Source organism: Chiroxiphia lanceolata, chromosome 16 (genome assembly GCF_009829145.1).
Source record: "Chiroxiphia lanceolata isolate bChiLan1 chromosome 16, bChiLan1.pri, whole genome shotgun sequence".
Taxonomy (NCBI): Eukaryota; Metazoa; Chordata; class Aves; order Passeriformes; family Pipridae; genus Chiroxiphia; species Chiroxiphia lanceolata.
In genome coordinates, this window is record NC_045652.1 from 14,628,413 (window position 1) to 14,649,079 (window position 20,667).

Consider the following 20,667-nt stretch of genomic DNA (forward strand, 5'->3'; position numbering starts at 1 on the left):
GCTGCCAGAGCTCAAGAAGCATTTGGATGATCCTCTGGGACACAGGGTGTGACTCCTGGGGATGGTTCTGTGCAGGGCTGAGGGTTGGACTGGATGATCCCTGTGGGTCCCTTCCAGCTCAGCATTTCTGTGATTCTGTGATTCCAGGAACAGGCCCATTCCTGGTCCCCCTTCCCTCTCCTCTTTGGCAGCTGTTAAACACGAGCAGGTTTCTCTCCACTGCCATCCCACCCCACACGGGTTTGGTTCCTTTAAGAGCCTCTGGCCAAAATCCAGGGAAATGACACAGCCTGACTCATTCCCATCCATATGCTGGTGGAGTCCTTCAGAGCCCCGGTGGATCCGTGAGCCGTGACATCCCTGAGCAGGGCCTGTGCTCACTCCCATCCAATTTATCTGGCTTATCCCTCACCAGAAAAAAACCCTACACTCACGCAAGGAATTACAGTCACACCGCAAAGCTGTTTGTTCTTGACCACTATCTGTGCTGAACTCAATCACAAATGGCCAAAAATCATCAGCTTAATGCCCAAAAATCAGCTTTGTTTTGCTGGTTAAGCACAAAGCACCCATTTAAAAAAAAAAATAACGTGTCGTTCATACTGATTTGCTTTCCTTTTTATACACGTATTAAGAAATATATTTTTATATTTAGGCTGAAAATATTTGTATTCCACACCGTTAACTAGAAAGAAGAGCTGCCGTCTACCTTTTCCTTTCAGATGGAAACTGAGTCACAAGATATCAGGAGCTGGAATATTTAAGAATAAGATACACACAAAGAATATGGAAATTTGGCACAGCCTCTTTCAGACAACAATGAACACAGAGACCCTGCCTTAGGGAATCTGCCCAGGAAATGAAGGTTAATTGTTGATTTTCTTTGCCAAAACCCTGCAGCCACATCCACTGAGGGTGAACATGGAGAGAGTAAAGACCCGTTTTCAAACTCTTTGATGATACTTCAGCAATGATTCCATGATCTTTATCCCCATCCAAACCACTGGCTCAGTCTCTGATAACAGAGAGATCAAAGGGCGTTGGGTTGTCGTTAGCAGGCAAACTCAACAGAGGTTGTTTACTTCACCCGAGCTAATGGCACTGGAAATATTTAATCAAAAAATGGACACACTCTCTCTATTACTGCCAAGATGATTCAGAAGGGGCCACTTAAATCTATTCTGTCAAACCATTACTCATCCCTTGCTAATAGACCTTTATGGAGAGTCCCTTTGAAAAATGCACATTCGTGATCTGTGGGCTCTGCACTGGTATTGGGATATGAAGCACATCAGGAAAACATGACAGAGGGCTCTGATGGGAAGAACAATGTAGGGAATGTGTTTAGTCTGTCTCTGACAAAGACCTTGACTTAGTCATCTTCTAAGCTCAAGGAGAGGAGCTGAAGTGGCTGGATGGGGAAATAAGTTCAAGGAGAGGGTAATTCTTCAGAAAAATGTGAGCAATTGTCTCTAACCAACCTCCAAGTGCTGAGTGGAAGAGAGAAAGATTGAAGAAGGTTTGGAGAGATTTTCTGAGGTTCAAGGATCTTGGGGTAGAAGGAGAAAACAAAAATGTTGAGTGGACATCAGGAGAAAAGCCGGGGTTGTGTGTCACAGAACAATGGGGTGTTGCCTACCTGAGACTGTTCTTGGGACACCAGTGTCTACAGTGAGATTCCAAAAGTCAGGACCCCCAAACTCTTTTTCTAACTCCTAATCCAATATCTTGCCTCTCACATGATCCTAAACATGTATCAGACATTTGGGCATTTTTTATAGGTTTCCCTTTGGGATATGCAGAGACTTTTATGAGTCACAGAATCCCAGAATGGTTTGGGTTGGAAGAGACCTTAAAGCCCATCCATTCCCACCCCCTGCCATGGGCAGAGACACCTTCCACTAGCCCAGGTTGCTCCAAGCCCCATCCAACCTGGCCTTGGACACTCGCAGGGATGGGGCAGCCACAGCTTCTCTGGGCAACCTGTGCCAGGGCCTCACAGGAAAGAATTCCTTCCCAGTATCCCATCTAAACCTAATCCCTGTCAGTTTAAAGCCCTTTTCCTTGTCCTGTCATGCCAGGCCCTTGTAAATAGTCCCTCTCCATCTTTCTTGCAGGTTCCCTTCAGGCACTGGAAGGCTGCAATTAGGTCACTCCAAAGCTTCTCTTTTCCAGGCTGAACAATCCCAGTTCTGGTTAATTCCAATGAACCAGGGACATTCACCCTCTAAATGGCACAAAACCACCTCCCACTCTGATATCAGCAGAGTTAATCCTGTCTTAGAGCCCAAGGATGGACCAGGTGAGTTGAGCTCTGTTACTGTGACTTTTGTGACACTGGACCCTTGGGTTCTTAGGATCCAAACCACTGCCAGGGTGGGCACCTACATCTTACTACTTTTTCCACAGGCTGACAAAGCTCAGGGACACCCTGTGGGGACAACATAGCCAGGGGAACCTCCAGCCCTTTTGTCTCCCAAGATAGGACTGCACTTGGTACAGACCCAATTTTGATACAGCTCCTCTGCAGCTTCCAGAAACGCTCCTGAAGAGCTTAAAATTCAAAAGCCTCCTCAGGATGGAAATGATTATCTGCAAAATCCACATCTGTAACCCAGGCAGCAGCTCCTCCCTGCTCAGCATCAAAGACAGGCTGGGAGAGAGCCAGGAGAACAAATTCAGGGGAAATCCACCTTTCCTCCCCTCTAGCAACCCCGAAGCAACCCAAGCAATTGTTACAAGCTCACTTTTGTCCCCAAAACCCCAGGGCTGTGAAGAGCCCAGGGTGCTCCAGCCGGCAGCCAAGGCAGGCAGATGGAAGTTTGGAGCTGCCGAGCTGTTCCTGCGAGTGAATTATTGATCCGTTCTTTTAGCCACGAGCACCAGACTAAAGCTGCAATTAAAACCCATCCACAGCGATCAAAAAAGAAAAAGCAAAGACAAAAAGGTACAAACCCAGAGTCTGTGTCTGCCAGCAGCCTGCAGAGTGTGCAGCTGGAAGGTTACAGCAGGAACGAGCTGCTCCTGGGAGCTCATCACTCCATTTTAGCTTTTGAATGTGAAACACAGAATGCCCTGAGTTGGGAGGGATCCACAGGGATCACCCAGTCCAACTCCTGGCCTTCAACAGACACCCCAATAATCCCACCCTGTCCCTAAGAGTGTTCTCCAAAGGCTCCTTGAGCCTTGTCAGCCTTGGTGCTGTGTCCACTGCCCTGGGGAGCCTGGTCAGTGCCCAACCACCCACCTTTTCCTGAAATCCAACCTGAACCTGCCCTGACACAACTTCAGGCCATTCCCTGGGGTCCTGTCACTGGTCACAGAGAGCAGAGGTTGGAGCTGCCCCTCCACTGCCCCTCAGGGGGAAGCTGCAGACCCTTCATGTCTGAGAAATTTAAAAACAACAACTCCAACCACCATCATCCCTCTCGTTCCCTAAGACAACAGCAATTTGTTTTGCCGAGGCAAGAAAGGACAAAAGAGGTCAGGAAGGAACTCCAAGGCACAGCTGCCCTTCAGCATAGTTGGATCACTTGGTAATTCCAAGCTTTCACTTCGTTCAGCATCCAAGTGGGAGCACAAAACAGCAGGAAAGCTCAGGGACTCTTGTTCCTCACCAGGTGTTTGTATCTTACAGCTGTTGGATTTTCACCTGGCAGAATTCCTTGATTTCAGTGGAGCCACCACTGAGTTTGGAGATGGCCCAGTGCTTCCACATTTCCACCATCTTGACAAAAAACCCCAGAGAAATGAAATTATATTAAACAACCACCAATATTCAGAGATGACCAAGGATCAATATTCACAGAAAATAACTGTGCTGACTCTGCAATGTGTTTCTCTTGTAATATTTATTCCTAACACTGGGAGAAGAACCCAAAAATCTGGAAAACAGGACTTAAAACTGAAGAGGTGACTTTCCATTGCACTTTTCTCATTCCTTTTGTGTGAACCACCCCTCATGTCCATATCTGCCCTGGATTTCAGGATGTTTTTATTGTTATGGGGACAAAATGGTACAGGGAAGGAAAAAAAAAAATGTTCGCTCGTTCTGATCTTATAGAATATAAAATCACTGCTGAAATAATAAAATTCAATTCTATTAACCCTAATTAAAATTACTGTAATTCACTACCAGCACGAGGCTTGAATGGGGCTTGGAGCAACCTGATCTAGTGGAAGGTGTCCCTGCCCATGGCAGAGGGTGGAACAAGATGAGTTTTAAGGTCCTTTCTTAACCATTCTGTGGTCCTGTGATTATTCCATTTGCAACCTTCTTCCAAGCCACAAAAAGTTTTCCTCCTGGCAGTTTTTCCCTGCTGTGGCTCCGAGGAGCAGAAGTGATGCTTCTCCCACAGCAAGAGCCACGAGGAGCAGACACACAGGAAGGGCTGCTCCAACCAGACCTCACAGCTACACCAGCTTCTCCAGGGCTTGGATCCAGCTCCCTGCCCTGGGATCAGGGCCAACCACCCCCTCCTGAAGAAGCAATCCAGAGAAAAACCCAACCTGACCCCCGTCCTCCAAGCGGCGATGTCGGTGCTCACAGGAAACAGGCAACACAAGGTTTAATTTGCAGAGAGTGGGAGTGAAAGAGAATTCAAATGAAATCTCCTGTGCAGTGGCTTTAATAAACTAGTAAAGCTCCAACACCAACCCTGTGCAAACAGCGAGCCCTTGAGAAGGCAACTGAGCCTGCAAACGCTTCTGCCCTGACGGAAAATCCTCCTCAGGGGTCTCCAAAACAGATAGACCATGGTGAAAGCTGTCAAATTATTTTATGTGTGGGATACACAGTGGATCTCAAGCAATTATTTGCTAAAACCCAGGACTTGCTCAAATGCTCTTGCTGGAGAAGGTGGTGAGTGTTTCCATGGCAATGATTGCCTTGGTGACCATGTGCTGCTAAACCACCCCGACCTTTGGGCATCTGAGCACAGCAAGGGGCTTCCTCCTTTGCTGTCTAATGATGTTTTTTAAAATCTGAGTTCATCCCCGTCCAAAAGTTGCCTGAGGTCTCTGTGCAGAGACAGAGAAGGAGGAATTACTACCCAGAAGCATCCTCTGTTCTCCCCTGCCTCTGGTACCCAACCCTGAGTCAACCTTTCCAGCAGTCAGGTGCAAAGCAAGCCCAGCTCCAATCCTGGCTGGTCCTGAGCAGTGCTGAGCCTCCAGCTATAAACTAGGAAATCAAGCACAGGAGGTCCAGGAATTCATTAGCCCAGACATCAAAAGCACATGAATCTATCTGCATTTAAACCTTATAAGAGAGGTCACACTAAGAGACAGTTGTGTTAACAAGGGGAAGAATCGAGCTGGCACATCAAAAAGCAGCTTTGCACATAAGCAGGTTTCCTCACAGGTAGGAAATTCATCCAGATTTCTGTGGAAGAGTCCAAAATGTGCCTGTGTCTCCCTCCAAGCAAACTTTGTGCTATCATAAAAGCTTTATCTTGAGCTCACACAGCAGAAAATTGTTGCATCTCTGCCTTTCAGAGCTTCCACTGCTTTCCTTCCCAACTTTATCACTGGACATAAACTCCTTCCTAGTGACCGTTGGCCCGAAACCTGATCCAACTGAACCATTACACGAGTTTCTTTTAAATTTGCACAAACCCTGCACTCTGCCACTCCAAACTGGTTTCTATGGAGATGCTAAAAAAAAAAAAAAAATGGAACCGCACGGTAAAAAACTTGGGAGAGCAGCAAACGCCGGGAGAGAGGAGTGTGAGGAGGGAATTAGAGACCTGTTAGCTCGGGGCTGAGGGGAACAGGGGTGAGTTACAGCTCTGGTGACAGGCATTACCCACAGTGACACTGCAGTGAGCACCATGCAGGGTTTAATTAACTGCAGGCAGCGGGGCATTAACAGGAGAGGAGAGCCTGCCCCATTCCCGCAGGGATCAGGAGAGGAGGGATGTGAGCATTCACAAGGCAGTGATCCCTGTGCATTAAGAGCTTCTCAGAAGAGCCTCTCAGAGCAGTTCTGCCTCCTTAATCTGCATTACTCAGCAGAGGAGTCCAAACCTTGCAGCTTCCTCCACGGGCTGTTTGAGAGCCTTTGAAACAATCCCAACACACAACGGGAAGGATTCCATTGCTGGCAATGGGTGTGAACTGTCCCACAGCCCCACCCCATCAGTCCTGATGGCTTCACCATTTGCATCTCTGAGACAGAGCTTTCACATCCCATCTCTAAGGTCCTGCTGGATCAGAGTTCTGGTCTGAACTGGTGCCCAGCTTTCCCAACACCCAGGTTAGGTCCCAGTCTGCCTCCACTCACGGAATCACAGAATTACAGAATATCCTGAGTTGGGAGGGACCCACAGGGATCATCCAGTTCAACTCCTGGTCATGCCCAACAGTCCCACCCTCTCCCTGAGAGTGGAGCATCCAAACTCTCCTGGAGCTCTGGCAGTCTTGGTGCTGTGCCCACTGCCCTGGGGAGCCTGGTCAGTGCCCAACCAGCCTCTGGGGGAAGAACCTTTGCCTGAGATCCAACCTGACCCTGCCCTGACACAGCTCCTGTCCCTGGTCACAGAGAGCACAATTGGAGCTGCCCCTCATGAGGAAGCTGCAGACCCTGATGAATCTCCCTCAGTCTCCTCTTCCCCAAGCTGATTCAGACATGGAAAGGTCCACGGACATGGCAAAACCATCATATCTTGTGTTGACACAGAGCCCAAACCTGAGTGTAGTGACCCTAAGAAGACAGCAGTCATGAGCCTAACCTCCAACAAGGCCTTCCACACCAAGTCCCCCTGTTCCCAGTACATTTGAGACTTTCCAGACAGACAAAAGTCCTGTTGAAACAAAGGCTAAAAGCTATTTTGCCTTATTTAAGCAAATCTCCATTAAAATCACCAGCCAGGCCTTACACTTCAGCCTGTGCAGACACAGGAGGGAGGGAGGACACGGGGACAGTGCAAGTGTGGCAGGGGAACATGACTGCCCAGGCACAGGCAGAGCATCCCTGCCTTCAGCCACAGGAATCAGGACATCTGTTTTTAAGAGAAAACACAATAAATGATCTGGAGCATCTTCTACCTCCTGGTGAGTGGTCACCCCTGGGATTTGAACATATGGCTGCAGCAAGCCTGGTTAGTGCCAGCCTGATTCTTTAACTATTAAACCATCCCCTCAGGCTCTGTATCCTGTAGTTTCTGCGTGTATCATACAAGGGAAAAAGAATTTGATTTGGGGTTCGAGAATTTCAAACGAGGACACACATTAGAAAAGGATTTGCTTCGGATCATGATGAATACCTGGGCTGGAGAACCTCAGAAAATATCTGTTCTTTGCTCGGCTGTGAGGGCACAAAGCCTTCTGCAGGGCTGTTTTACATGCTTTCCCCAGAGCCCAAACTTGTTAACCTTCATTTCACTGCATGTTTTCAGAGGAGTGACAGCTGCAGCCCTAAATACAGCATTCAGATTTCATGTCAGAGTTAAAAAATCCAATATGTATGAAACCCTCTGCTATTACACACTGACTGGCAAGGAGGGGGGGGAAAAGGAGTGGGAGGAAACCCAGAGCGTTAAATCATTTCTGAAATACAAAAGGACTTCTGCAAGCTCGGGTAGGAAACATCCTCTCCACTGCTCACTGGGGCAGCTTTACCTGTCTGTTAGTCTGAGCCTGCCTGTCCATCACTCTCCCACAGCTTAAACTCAGTCTCAGGAACAGGGAGAATCTGTGCTTGGGAAAGGAAGGAGCTGAGGAACATCCTCAGCCATCAAACTCCCCACGCTGCAGCCAGGGGGTGATTCCTGCTGCTCTGGGGGGGGGATCTGGATATGGTGGGAGCCCAGTGGGAAGGAAGGGATGTAAATAACATCATTCCAGCCTGGAAAGAGCGGGCACAGTTAGGGAAGGGAAAGCAGGGAAGAAGAGGAATGGGAATGCTCTTTTGGCTATCCCTAAGAAGTGTTTTGGTGGGTTGTGCTGTCCTTGAGGGAAGGGGGCAGCCATCCCCCCATCCCCTCTGGCTCGAGGTGCTTCCAGAGGCATCCACAGCTCCTGACAGTCCTCAGCTTTAACTGGGATTTCTGGCACTGAATCCCCCTGCACTTCCACGCTCTGCAGCTCAGTCCCTTGTACTTTGGCACCACAGCAGAGGATCCCTGCCAGCCCTCCAATGTACCATATCAGTAGTTCTGCTTTAAAGACATTCAAGATGCTGATCTCTTCTCTTGGCAGCTTCAGGAGACTTTAGCACAAGTGAGAGACCTTCTGCAGCACAGCCCCATAACACAGGCCACTGGCAAGGAGATAATTGCCCAGCAACCCACGCTGCTCTGGCCTCCCTGGCTCAAACTCATTTCCACAAATGACTTCAAACTGCACTCCCTGCACCCCTGACCGGGACAAACGATGCTCACAGGGTGGATGTTCTGCCTCTGAACCCTTCAGGAACAAAAGAAAAACTCTGATTCTCTCCCATATCCCATCCTCTCCCTGTGGTTTGATTTACTTCCTCTTATTGATTGGATTTGGGGCAGTTTGGAGCTGTAAAATTCCTTCCTGCACTCTGGATAGCTGAGAGCAAGGGGAACACAGAGCCAGGGCTTTATTGCCCTGATCCCATCACTAAGCTCCAGGTAGAGCTGCCAGGAGCAGCCAGCACACTCTGGCTTCACAAACCCCCTCAATCCAAACAGACAAATCCATGTATAGTCATGCCCAGAGTCAGGGAACTGCAGGGTCCATCTGTCTGCAAAGTCAATTCCCTTGGAGTAGAGAAAATAACTACTTTTCTTTCTGCTGCTTTCTCCAGGGGCACTGGACTAAAAAGTTTTGGATTTGTCTGTGTGTGGGACAAGGAGAGGACAAGGACAGGGAGAGAGGAGATGCTAATCTGTACAGGGATCAGGCAGGAGAGAAAACTCCTGAGAAATCCCCTCACGGGGGAAAGAATCCAAGGGGGCTCCTGCCCCATCCTCCTCAGTGGCAGAGTCCCTGCTCTAACAAGCTTTACCACTGATGCTCCAAGGTCTGTGAACAGTGTTTTTTTCCCAAATTGGGAGTCAGGCTGTCTTTAGGGCTGTAAACCAGACAGAGCAAACAAAAATAGAGCTTTAAAAGAATGCATGAAGGAATGCCAAAACCTCCCTCTTTCCCCAGCAAGAGTCTCGCTCCTTTCAGATGCAGTTTTCTCCCCCCCACACCTCTCAAAACCACTTATAAAAAAGCAGCCCCATCTGGTAACAAAAGACCCAGGAGGAGCTTTCAAGGAGGCATTTAAAGCTTCATTCATAATTGTGGGAAATCTCACTGTCCTGGGTGGAGAATCCTGGTTCAAACCCGAGGAAAATTCATGGCTGGGGTTGAGGGCAGCAGGGAATGTTCCTGGTTGGTTCTGTGCAGGGTGGTTCTCCCTGGAGGAAGGTGATAGTTTGCTGCTCTGAGCACCTTTAATCCTCTTGCTGTGGTGGGTTCAGCCAGTTCTGCCTCTCAGCTCCAAGGTATCCCCAGAGGGATGATGTACAGGACACCTGAGCAATGCCACAATCTCCACACTGAGCTTTCACCCTGAATTACCAGCATTTCATACACTGCCAAGTACAAACCCCCTTTTTGCCCAGGTGTGGCATGGCTGGTTTTTTTTACATCTCCATAACATTTTCTCAGTTAAATCTATATTTTAAGCCTTTCTGAGTTCTCCAGGTCTGCAGAGAAAGCAATCATGCACAGGGAATGGCTGGAAGTGCACAGAAGTATTAAATTAAACAGGATCATTTCCTTTGTTTTCTCCCAGCTGGGAACCACCATCCACAGGCACCATCAGTCCATGGCACAGCACCAGCAGGTTCTGCCCTCCCCATCTGCAACCCCCTTGTGTCCACTCCTGCTGCATTTGGGTTCAATTTGGGCTCTAAACTCAGTTCCAGAGTCTACCTGCAACTTCCAGGCACATTAGGAAAAAAATTCTGCCCTGTGAGGGTGGGGAGGCCCTTCAGGTTGCCCAGAGAAGCTGTGGCTGCCCCATCCCTGGAAGTGTCCAAGTCCACATTGGAGCAACCTGGGCTAGTGGGAGGTGTCCTTACCCATGGTAGGGGATTGGAATGAGATGATCTTTAAGGTCTCTTCCCACCCAAACCCTTCCATGATTCTATAATATAAACTGGTCCAGGAGAGGTGCAGTGCTCTCTTCCCATTCCCACTGTTATTATTACCTTTAATGACACAGGATCACGGAATCATTAAGGTTGGAAAAGCCCTCCAAGATCATGAAGGCCAACCTTTGTCCAAATACCACCAGCCCAGTAAACCATATTTTGAACCATTTTCTGAACACTGCCAAGAATGTGATCCCACCACCGCCCTGGGCAGCCTCTTCCAGTGGGGCTTTCAGGGAAGAAATTTTTCCTGATATCCAACCTGACACATCCAGCTGGCCCTGCCTGGGAGCCCCACATGGCAGGTTGATGTGCACAATACAAAACACAGTCCTTGCCTTCCAGACCAAAAATCCAAGGAAACACAAGACGGATGCAGACAGCCCGGGGAAGAGTCAGGAAACAAAGCCATCCCCTGCTAACAGCAGCATTCCTGGCAGACCAGCACTGCATCCCTCCTGAGTCAATCCAAACCACTCCTTGCTTCCCACCACTCCAAGGCACGATCCTCTCCAAGCCTTGCCAAGCCTAAGCACGTTTTCCTGCCCCCATGGGCTGTTTGGCTGTCTCAGGCTTTTCCAATTCCCCCTCTGCTGTTCTCTGCTGTCCCTGCTCTTGTCCCAGCTGGGAGGATGGGAAGCTGCTGCCACGTGCTTGCGCTGCTCAGAGGGACCTGGCTGGGGCTCTGCACGTTGCCTGAGGGCACAGTGATATCTCTGGAGCTGCTGGTTGCAGCTGCCACGAGCCACACACTCCAGCTCCTCCTTGAACTCGCATCTTGTCATTGCTCAGACAAGGGACTTGCTTTGGAGCACCCGATCAAAGCCAAGCCTCTCTCACAAACCCACTCCCAGATGAAAAGAACCGAGCTGGCAGCCAGCAGGAAGGCACAGACTCAACACACAACACCACTCTCTGTTTGGGAAAAGCCACTTCCTTCATGACGGGGTCCCTCTGCCCGGCTGTGCCAAACCTCCCTGTCCCGGAGCACGTCAGAGCCACTGGCACACAGGGTTTGAACTGGCCGTCCCTGGCTGGGATTTACACACATTCCTGATGAAATGCAGCTGGCAAAGTGCACTCTGCTTTCATTCTCAGGGCTGTGCTACACTTGGTTTATTTTACCTGCCAGCTGAAATGCAAACAGTCTGTCTGCATTCCTCACGTCCGCCCGCTGCCATCGCGTGGGGCTCGCAGGGCTCGGGAGCCTGGCAGGGCACTGAGATCTGGCTCAGCTGAACCACTGCATGACCCAGATGGAAGAAGCACAGCTGGTGGGTCCTGCACCCTGCAGGGCTGGTCCTGGTGCTGAGCACATCTCCAGTTTCCACCCAGCAGCCTGTGCTGGGAAGGCTGTTCCTGTCACCTGCTTGTGATTTATGTGGCCAATCCCTCACCACAGAGAGCAACTAATGGCACAAGTGAGGGGAAGGAACCGGTGGGAAAACGTGCCCACAGTTCCACAGGGAATATGTGAATTACTCCCCAGGCTAATGAGCACATCCATAGGAACCAGCCCAGACTGCAAACCCCCCTGTTGTTTCTGCCTCTCCCCCGACTGCTCAGCATGTCAGCACTCCCTGAGTTATTACCCTCACTTTCTGCACTGGAGAGGTGCTGTTCATGTCTGCTCAGAGGCACAGGAATGGAAGGATCTCATATGCTTTCCCTTATATAGTAAAAAAAAATATACCAAGAACATATGATCCAAGAGAAGGAAAACAGAGCAGAGGAGGAGTCAGTTAAACGAGAGGAGAGAGTAAGACAGAGAGGAGGCTCCTTGAACACCCCTCGTGTCAGACTCCACACCCTTTGCCATGACAGCTCAGGTCCAGCAGACAGTGATTTAACCCTGAGCCAGGGTTAAATCTGCTTTTCCAACCCTGCTTTTACCCAAAAATATTTGCCATCAGTTCATACCACCCTGTCTCTGATCCTTGATTCCCTTTATTGTGGCAATGACACCTTGCCAGGTGTAAATGCTGCTGGACCTGAGCAGCTTTGCAGCCTGAACTGTGCAGAGGGATCCCCAAACTGTTTCTGACCTGACAGAGGGTCTGTCTGAAGAAAAAGGGGGCCTGGAGAAGGTGGTCTGGAGAGCAATAAAAACGTGGTATAATCTTGGGGCACAAAAGGTGGAAAATGCCCCTTCCTTCCCCAAGTTCACCAGACAAAGCCCTTCTCTTCCCTCCCAAGAGGTGGAGGCAGAATTCAGGTTGTTTGTTGAAAAAGCCAAATTTCCATCACTGTGTGTGTTCTCCACTGACCAAACCAAGGCTTTGGAAAGTCCACTCTGGGACCTCAGAGAGGGAGCAGGGAAGGGACAGCCTGGGATGCACCTGACACACCACAAACACATAAACCAAAGGACTGCTAAGGGCAGAATAAGTCTCCCATCATTTCTGCAATAAGCACAAACACATTGGGTGGATTTTCTCATCCCAGGCTGGACTGGGGGAATCTGTTTTCTTCAAGTGCAGCCAGCGTGTGAGTTCTTAAAATTGGATCCTGCAGCAATTTGGAAGAGTGAACAAGTTTTGCGAGCTGAAAGTGAGAATCTCAGGCCAGGATAGTATTTTATTGACTCACAACTCAAAAGGAATTTAAGCAATTTGCTTCAAACGCTGCTGAAAGATTCTCCTCTGCTTTCTGAGTAAGTGCTGAGCTTTCCATGCCAAACCAATTTTTCAAGGCAGAAGTGACAAATGCTGAAGCAGGACGTCACTGGAGAAGTGAGTTGCTACTTTAAATCACACAGAATTACTTTTACTCCAGAATAACAAAATGTGCTGCTCAAAACCAATCCTTCTCTCACCCTGACAAGCCACGGACCACTGGGTGCCCCTCAAGGTCAGCTCCAACCTGCTCCAAAGGCAGCTGCTCCGAACGGAACAGCCCGTGGATGAGGGATCAGAAAAGCAATTAAAAGCTCTTTGAACAGCAATAGCTCGGAACAAATACTAATTTGTACTTCTCTTCTGAGAAGTGAATGTAAAATAGCATTTCTAGTGCCATTTGATGTAAATTGAGCCTTTTATGTGGAATCATTACAAGTATCAACAGCTACTTCAGCAAATTCCTCTGGGAAGCCGAGTGGGGGGGTTCTTCTTACAATTTAAACCAGAGGTGCTCCTGGGGTGATTTCAGAGCTCCAGAGGGGTGACACCAGCATTTCTCCTGGACAAATGAAGGACTCTGTCCTTACACTGGATAACCACAGAGCTGGGAATCAAGGAAACCTATGAAGCAGCAATTATTTCCTCAGAGCAGTCAGTGAAGCTGCTCCTGGGACAAGAAGGAGCCACCTTTCAGTGGCTGGAAACATCCTGGATATCCCAGGTATCCCATCCCCCTGTCCCAAAGGCATGGCAGAGGGGATGCCTCTGGAGTGTACTATTCCTGCTCGGTTGCTGCAGTGCCGTGGCACGTTCTCAGCCACTCTGGAGAACTGTCAGCTGCAATGAATGCACAACAAAATCACCCAATGTACTGAAATTGCCTGGAAGATTAATGCAAGGATTGCCTTCTGCTCTGTACTTGGCTTTCCTCAACTGTCTGAGGGCTTCAAATAAATAAATATAGCGCAGAAGGAAAAAAAAAAAACCAGGAATTCCAAACCAGGCAATTAACCTTTGGAATCCAAGTTGGGCTGCTGTTAATTAAGAGCATCCTGGAAGCTCCTAATTCCCAGCTGTGTCTGAGGTGCAGTTGGAGCAGGAGCTGCCTGTGAACTGCCTGCCATGGATGAGCTGGGCAGGATCTGACTGCTGCTAATGACTGGAATCCCAAAGAAACTCGCTTCCCATCAGCAGCTGCCTCCTGCCACAAATGGGATGTGCTGCCATTAAATCTTTATCCTGCCTCGTGAGAAGAGCAGGAGCACTAAAGGACAGCTCTGCAAAGCACCTCCAGCATCTCCTCATCTTCCTGAGAGTCAGCCACTGTGTCCATGGCCATGGGATGGGATCCTGGGCTTTGAAGGGAATTACAGGGTTGGAAACAATGGTTTTAAAACTGCCAGAGGGCAGGTTAGATTAGATGTTAGGAAGGAATCCTTCCCTGTGAGGGTGGGGAGGCCCTGGCACAGGTTGCCCAGAGAAGCTGTGGCTGCCCCATCCCTGGAGTGTCAGGTTGGAATAACCTGGGCTAGTGGGAGGTGTCCCTGCCCACGGCAGGGATGGAATGAGAATGAGCTTTAAGGTCCCTTCCCATCCAAACCATTCCATGATTCTACAATTCTACATGGGCTACATGCATTAAATGGGGTGGTGCCAACCACGTTAGCCAAGAGCAGCCAGAGCAGCTGTGTGAGCAGTGCTGGGAGCTTCACATTCCCATGAAAACACATCCTGAAGCCTTGAGAAGATCTGGATATGGACAGGGCTCTCAATCATCTGGAGGTCACCTTCCTGTCTTGCCAAGGGTGCTCCCAAAGCTCTGCTACAGCACCCACGTCCCCCTGCCTGTGGTTACAAGGGCCAGAAGCCCACCAGGTTTGCCTCCAGCCTGGCACCTTCCAACCTCGATTCCCTCACCCAGAACACATGGACAATGATGCTCCATTGCCTCAAGAGGGCTCCGTGAGACTTCTCTGCAGAGCCCTGCCGTGTCCCAGGATGAAAGGCAGGATAACACAGGACCAGCACTGCTGTATCTTCCTCACCATATGTTGTTCAGAACCCCCCACCCCTCCCACACGCACAGGATCGATGCCTTGGCTCTGAACAGCACTCGAAGCAAAATGTCTGTGCTGTGCCCATCTACTTGCAAAGCCACTGATGACTAGGAAGTCTGACAAGCTGGAAAAGAAAGGCAGGAAGCCACTAATAATTTTTTATAAAAGGGATTTGACATTTCCTTACAGACAGTGAGGTTTGGGGAAGGCTTTTCTGTGGCTGCTGTACTGGTTTGTTTCCAGCCCAGTTTGATACAACCACTCACTGGCTGAAAATAAGTGGCAAAAGTCAAGATCAGGGAACCTGCTTGAGCTGCTTCACCCAGAACAAATGGTGGGGAGTGTTGGTGGGACAGTTTGCCCAGAGAAATTGTGGATGCCCCTCCTCTGGAAGTGTCCAAGCCCAAGTTGGATGTGGCTTGGAGCCACCTGGGCTAGTGGAAGGTGTCCCTGCCCATGGCAGGAGGTGGAACTGGATGGGCTTTAAGGTCCCTTTCAAACCAAACCATTCTGGAGTTCCAGGATTCTGTTTTGCAGGGATTCAGGGCCCAGGAGACCCCTTCCCATGGTGTTGTCAGCAGGCACAGAGCGCCAGCTCCCCAACGGGAGCCCCTGAACGCTGCTCTCGGGGTAACACTGAACAGCTTGGTGGGAGCAAGGAAAACAGAGGGACAGCCACAGAGTGCTCCTAAATCCTTATGCCTTGGGGAATGACCTCCAGGTTTGCCCTTGGGAGGGTGGAAAAGGAGATCTGGCAACATCCACACCTGGTTACAGCCCGGGGAAGGCTCACACCTTGCCTGCTCCGAGCAGAGGGACCGGGCAGCATCTGCCACTCAGGAATCAGAAAGCTGAGCTGAAAGTGTTTTTCCTGGCAATGCTCATGGCTTACCCAAACAGAGCTGTTCTCACCTCCCCTCCACCCCAACACCACACCATGGGGCTGGGACACTTGGCTCAGGCACCTCCTGACCTCCACACAAAGCAGCCCCCACCCCGAGCCTCGTAGCCAATTCTCACACAAAGGGGGGCTGCGGGTTCCCAAATCACCCCACTCTGCCACAGCAGCCCCGGATTTTCCTGCCAAACACTCTGGGAGCCCAGAGCCATTTCCTATTGCTTTTGGACAGCGCCTCATCCTCTGGGACACTGTTGATATGGACACCTCACTGTTTGGGTGAGGTGTCACCACGCTGGGCTCTGACAGCTCCACTTATCCTGCTGTGTCCCAGGGACACTTTGCAGTCAAGCACGTGGAGGAACTTCTACAGGTCTCACTTCAAAATCCCTCCCTTTTTATTGGGCCCACACTGGGCAGTGCTGGTGGGAACCTGATGCTCCGTAGCCAAAAGCTGCAGAACCTTTATTGCCATTGGCTTTGAGACGATTTAAAGCAAATCTTTTACAAGGTAAAACCCAACATAAACCTGACAGCTGCAGCTTTCCTGTGGGAGCAGCAAGGATACAATTATCACAATTTGCCTTCATCCAAGTGATTGTGGATACAATCCATGCGATCCCTGGGTTTTCTCACTGCTGCCTGCCTGAGGTTTTCCCCCAGCTCCCATCACAGCAATATCCAAGGCCTGACAAAGCTGTATCCACCTGACAAAAGGGTATCCATGTAGAAATGCAGCTGCCAAGAGGAATGAATAGTCTATTCAGGAGCTACTGACAAGGTGTATTTCCCAATTTTAAAACTTGTTGTGCAACAACTAAGCAGACAGGAAGCCGACAGCGACAGCTCTATCCTTGTTGGGTTTGGACACTCTCTGCTGGAACTCTGAACCAATTTATTGTTGCACACCTGAGGTTTGGGTGTTTTAGCTGAGCACTGGCTTTTCTGAAAGAAAATATGTCTCAGCTCGAAATATGGGGGCTTTAAAGCACAGAAGTGCAGAGAAAATCAAGTAGTAGCACTCTAGGGGATTGTTTGTCATGGTCCTGAGCAGGACTTAATCCTGGGAAATGATAGGAAAGATAATGCAGAGCCTCTTGTCCTGCCTTTGGATGTATTATGCTACTCAGCCTGCCTTTCCTCCTCACTCCTGAACGGAGAGACCATGGAAGAGAGGAGGAACAGCTTCATAAATAACTTTGACCTGTTCCTGATCCTGCAGTGAAGATTTTGGGGGAGCACTGGATGAACCTCTGACTATCCACCTCCCACAAGATGAGTACAAGGATCTCCTGGCCTCACTGGGACGCATTTCCTGCACCTGAACAGAGGCGGCACAAGAAATTCCAGAGAAAACGGTTGAAAATAACCAGTTTTTTCCAAGAAGGAAAAGCCCAGAAGAACATAACCTTCCCAGAGCAACCAACTGGAGATACTCAGATGACTCACCCCCCTTCTCCCACTGCACAGCCCCTCCAGTCTCCACCAGCCAACAAGGACAAGCTGTCCTCACTGCCAGCACCACTCTCTGCCATCACCACGTTCAGACTAACACTGGGAAGAACAGCACAGTTTCTCTCCAACTACTTAAAAGAAAAGCCTACTTGCACCCTAGTAAAGTAAAGGTTTTGGAGCCCTCAGGGAGAAACTAACCTTTGTTTATTGTTCTTTGCTGTTTTAGCACTGCCTGATAGTTCAAGTCTTTATTTAAAGGTCCAGGATCAAAAAAGAAATTTCTGCACTGCAAGGTCCACTGTGCACCACCACCATCGGACCAATGGGGTATTTCCACCAGAAAAATTCGTGTTTACATGAATAATTCAGAGCCAACAAGCAGCCAGGCTCTGAGCAGACATGGCCAACACATACATTTAAGCTCTGCACACCTCAGAGCTAAACCCCTCACCCCCTCCCAGGCGTTCCACGTGCCAAGGACGCCTCTGCTCATCGTGCACACACAGGACCAGGCCTTCAGTCCCATTTGGTGCTTCCAAATGGCACAAAAATCCCTCATTCCTCTTCTGACACGGCTCTGAGAGTCACCCCACGCCACGAAACCCCCCACCCTCAGATCTCCCCCGGGCAGCGCCGCCCTCACCTGCTCGTGGTACTCGATGCCCATGCTCAGGGTGTTGATGAGGATGGCGATCATGATGCCCCGGTTGAAGTACTTGCTCTCCACGATCCTCTTCAGTTTGCTGCCAAAAGCCTTCCACAGCTGCACGACCTTGTTCCTCTCCTTGGGTTTCTTCTTCTTCCTCCTCCTCCTGCCCCTCTGCTGCTGGAGCTGGTCCCGGTGGTCGCCGTGCCGCAGGTCCTGCGTGAACTCGTAGACGCCGTTGCTGTCGGAGTCGCAGCTCTCGGAGTCGCTGAGGGCGAACTCGGGGTCGTCCAGGAGGCTGGCACAGAAGGGGCAGTCCTGGAGCTCGCAGGTCAGGGTGGGACCGGGGGGGCTGGGCAGGGGGGTCGTGCTCAGCCCCGACAGCCGGCTGGGCGTGCGCCGCAGACCTGCAAGGGACACGCGCACCGTGAGCCACCGAGCCGGGACACCCCGCTCTGGGCTGCCCTGGGCAGGGCACCTCCTGCCCCCTCCTCAAACAAACTTAATCATGGAATCATTCAGGTTGGAAAAGACCTCCATGACCATCCAGACCAATCTCTGACTAAATAACACCAGCCTGTTAATGCACATTGTGAAGTGCCATGTCTGCTTCATGGCGCTGACTCGTGGTGGTTCTTGGAGGTGCTTTCTGAACACTTCCAGGGATGGTGATCCACCATTGCCCAGGGCAGCCCCTTCCAGTGGTTAGCCACTCTTTTAGTGAAGAAATTTTCCCTAATATCCCACCTGAACCTCCCCTGGCACAACTTGAGGCTGTTTCCTCTCCTCCTGTCCTTTGTTCCCTGGGAGCAGAGCCCGAATCACCTCCTCTCCCCAGCTTTCCCCTCCTATCAGGGAGTTGGAGAGATTGAAACACTCTCCCCTGAGCCTCCTTTTCTCCAGGCTGAGCCCACCCAGCTGCTCCTCATAGGAATTATTCTCCACACCCTAAAAAAGCCTTCCAGCCAGCCATCTTATCCAGCAGCTCTGGTTTTGCTTCATTTTCCCCCTCTGATTTCCTTTCCCTCAGCCCTGACACTCACCCTCTATCCCCTCCAGAGCGTGGCACCCATTCAGTGCCCTGGGCTGAGGGAAGGCTGATAGACACACCTCTCCTTTTCAATTATTCCTGATTACCTCTGCCCAGGCTCACATCATCAGTGATACCTGAGAGCTATCAAGCTGCTACACCCAATTTAGCTTCCAACAGTGCTTCCATTTAGCTCATAATGAGGAGGGAGAGGGAGGAACGGACCAAAGGTGGCTCCAGACCACGGATCACAGCTCTGGGAGTCCCCTCAGTCTCCTTCATCCCTCCTTCAGCTTTTAATAAAACTCAGGTGGATTCTTTGCTGGAGGCCCAGGACTGAGTGTTCAGGATGTTTTAAAATCAAACACATTGCCACATGTTCTGCAGTGTGAGGAGAAATCCTGACTGCCCTCGTGGAGCCAGGGAATGGAGAAGACAGGGACAAGTGCAACGAGGATGATTTGGGTGGAATGGGAACCAGATTTTATTTCCTCATATATAACATATAATAAATTCTTAGTTTCCTCTCATTTAGGAACCAAATTCTTAGTTTCGTTATGTTTTGGAATCAGATATTAATGGCAGGGGGGAAAAAAAACCCCAACATGAACACAATACTGGGAGCATGGGACCCTTCCCACAAAATGCCATTTAAGCACCAATGGAAGTTTTCCTTGAGATTCAGAGAAATAAGTCAAGGGGACAGTTTTCCCCTATGATAGGATCATTAAGATTTGAAAAGAGCTCCAAGATCGAGTCCAACCATTAGCCCAGCACCATGTTCACCACTAAACCATATCCCTGAGTGCCACATCCACATGCTCCTGTCTGGAGATTGGATGGGGACCACTTGGAACGGTTTTGGGGAGTCCAAGATAAAAGCATTGGATGCTCCTGGCTCTGGACTCTGGAGCTTGGAGCTCACCCAGAGGGAATGCTGATTTCAGCCACTCCTGGCTGAGCACATCTTTAAAGAGGAGGCAGCACCAGACAAAGCCAAAGCAACCCAATCACTTGAAAACTGGGTTGTGACAAGAGTCAAAATATATTTTACTTGTCTGAACGTCACAGAGACATCACTGACCTTCAAAACAGCCCTGAAAGCCAGGACAGGCCTCTTGGTAATACATCAAGGACACCAGGAGGATCAGGAATATTTCCTCCTTGCTCAGCCTGCAACAGCACTGCACTCCAGCTCCTGATCAGGACTGGTCCAACATGGAAAGGCTCAGCACAGGCACAGTAGATGGACAACAGAGGGAAGGGGCTTTCCAGACAGCTTTTAATGCTATCAAAGTGTTAAAAATTATATGAAACGCACTGGCGCCACAGATGTCTTCAAAATACCAGAGTCTCCTTGGCTGCCTGCTAAAATAACCTCCCAGCATTGCAGGGCACGAGAACACAGAGGAACAGCCTGTACTTTATGCTGTTCAAATCCACAACAAAAGGAGGGAAGAGAATACTCTCTCCCACAACTGCATCTTTCCCAGCAGACACCAACCTTGTTTCCAGCTGGGGCTGCAAGTGCCCTGGCTGCTAATGCCTCCTTAATGCTCTCAATTATCACTTCTGGGCTCTCCTTGCACAAGTCTTGCAGTGAACAGACTCTGCTTGTTGACTCGTAGGAGGAGAGAGGGAATTAAGTGAATTTGGGCAGCTCTTTGTTTGCCCAAAAAGGCTGAGACCAAGAGGGCTGGGAGAGCTCGTGAGCCCATCTCACCTTCCCCACTGAGAACTGGGTAGGACCTCACATGGCTCCTTTGCTGAGTTTAGGGATGGAGAAACACGAGTTGGGACCTGTGTCTGGCAGAGCTACACCCTCAGGAGCTGCTTTGTTTGGCA

General features: G+C 49.9%; 1 protein-coding gene across 2 annotated transcripts in view; it reads right to left on the reverse strand.

Annotated features, from left to right (window-relative positions):
• Positions 1-20,667, reverse strand: part of CACNA1H (calcium voltage-gated channel subunit alpha1 H) — a 120,768-nt gene that overhangs the window by 59,521 nt on the left and 40,580 nt on the right. For both annotated transcript variants that reach the window (XM_032703854.1, XM_032703853.1), the window contains exon 10: positions 17,790-18,199. In XM_032703854.1, coding sequence (XP_032559745.1) covers positions 17,790-18,199 — 410 coding nt within the window. The remainder of the gene's footprint in view (positions 1-17,789; positions 18,200-20,667) is intronic.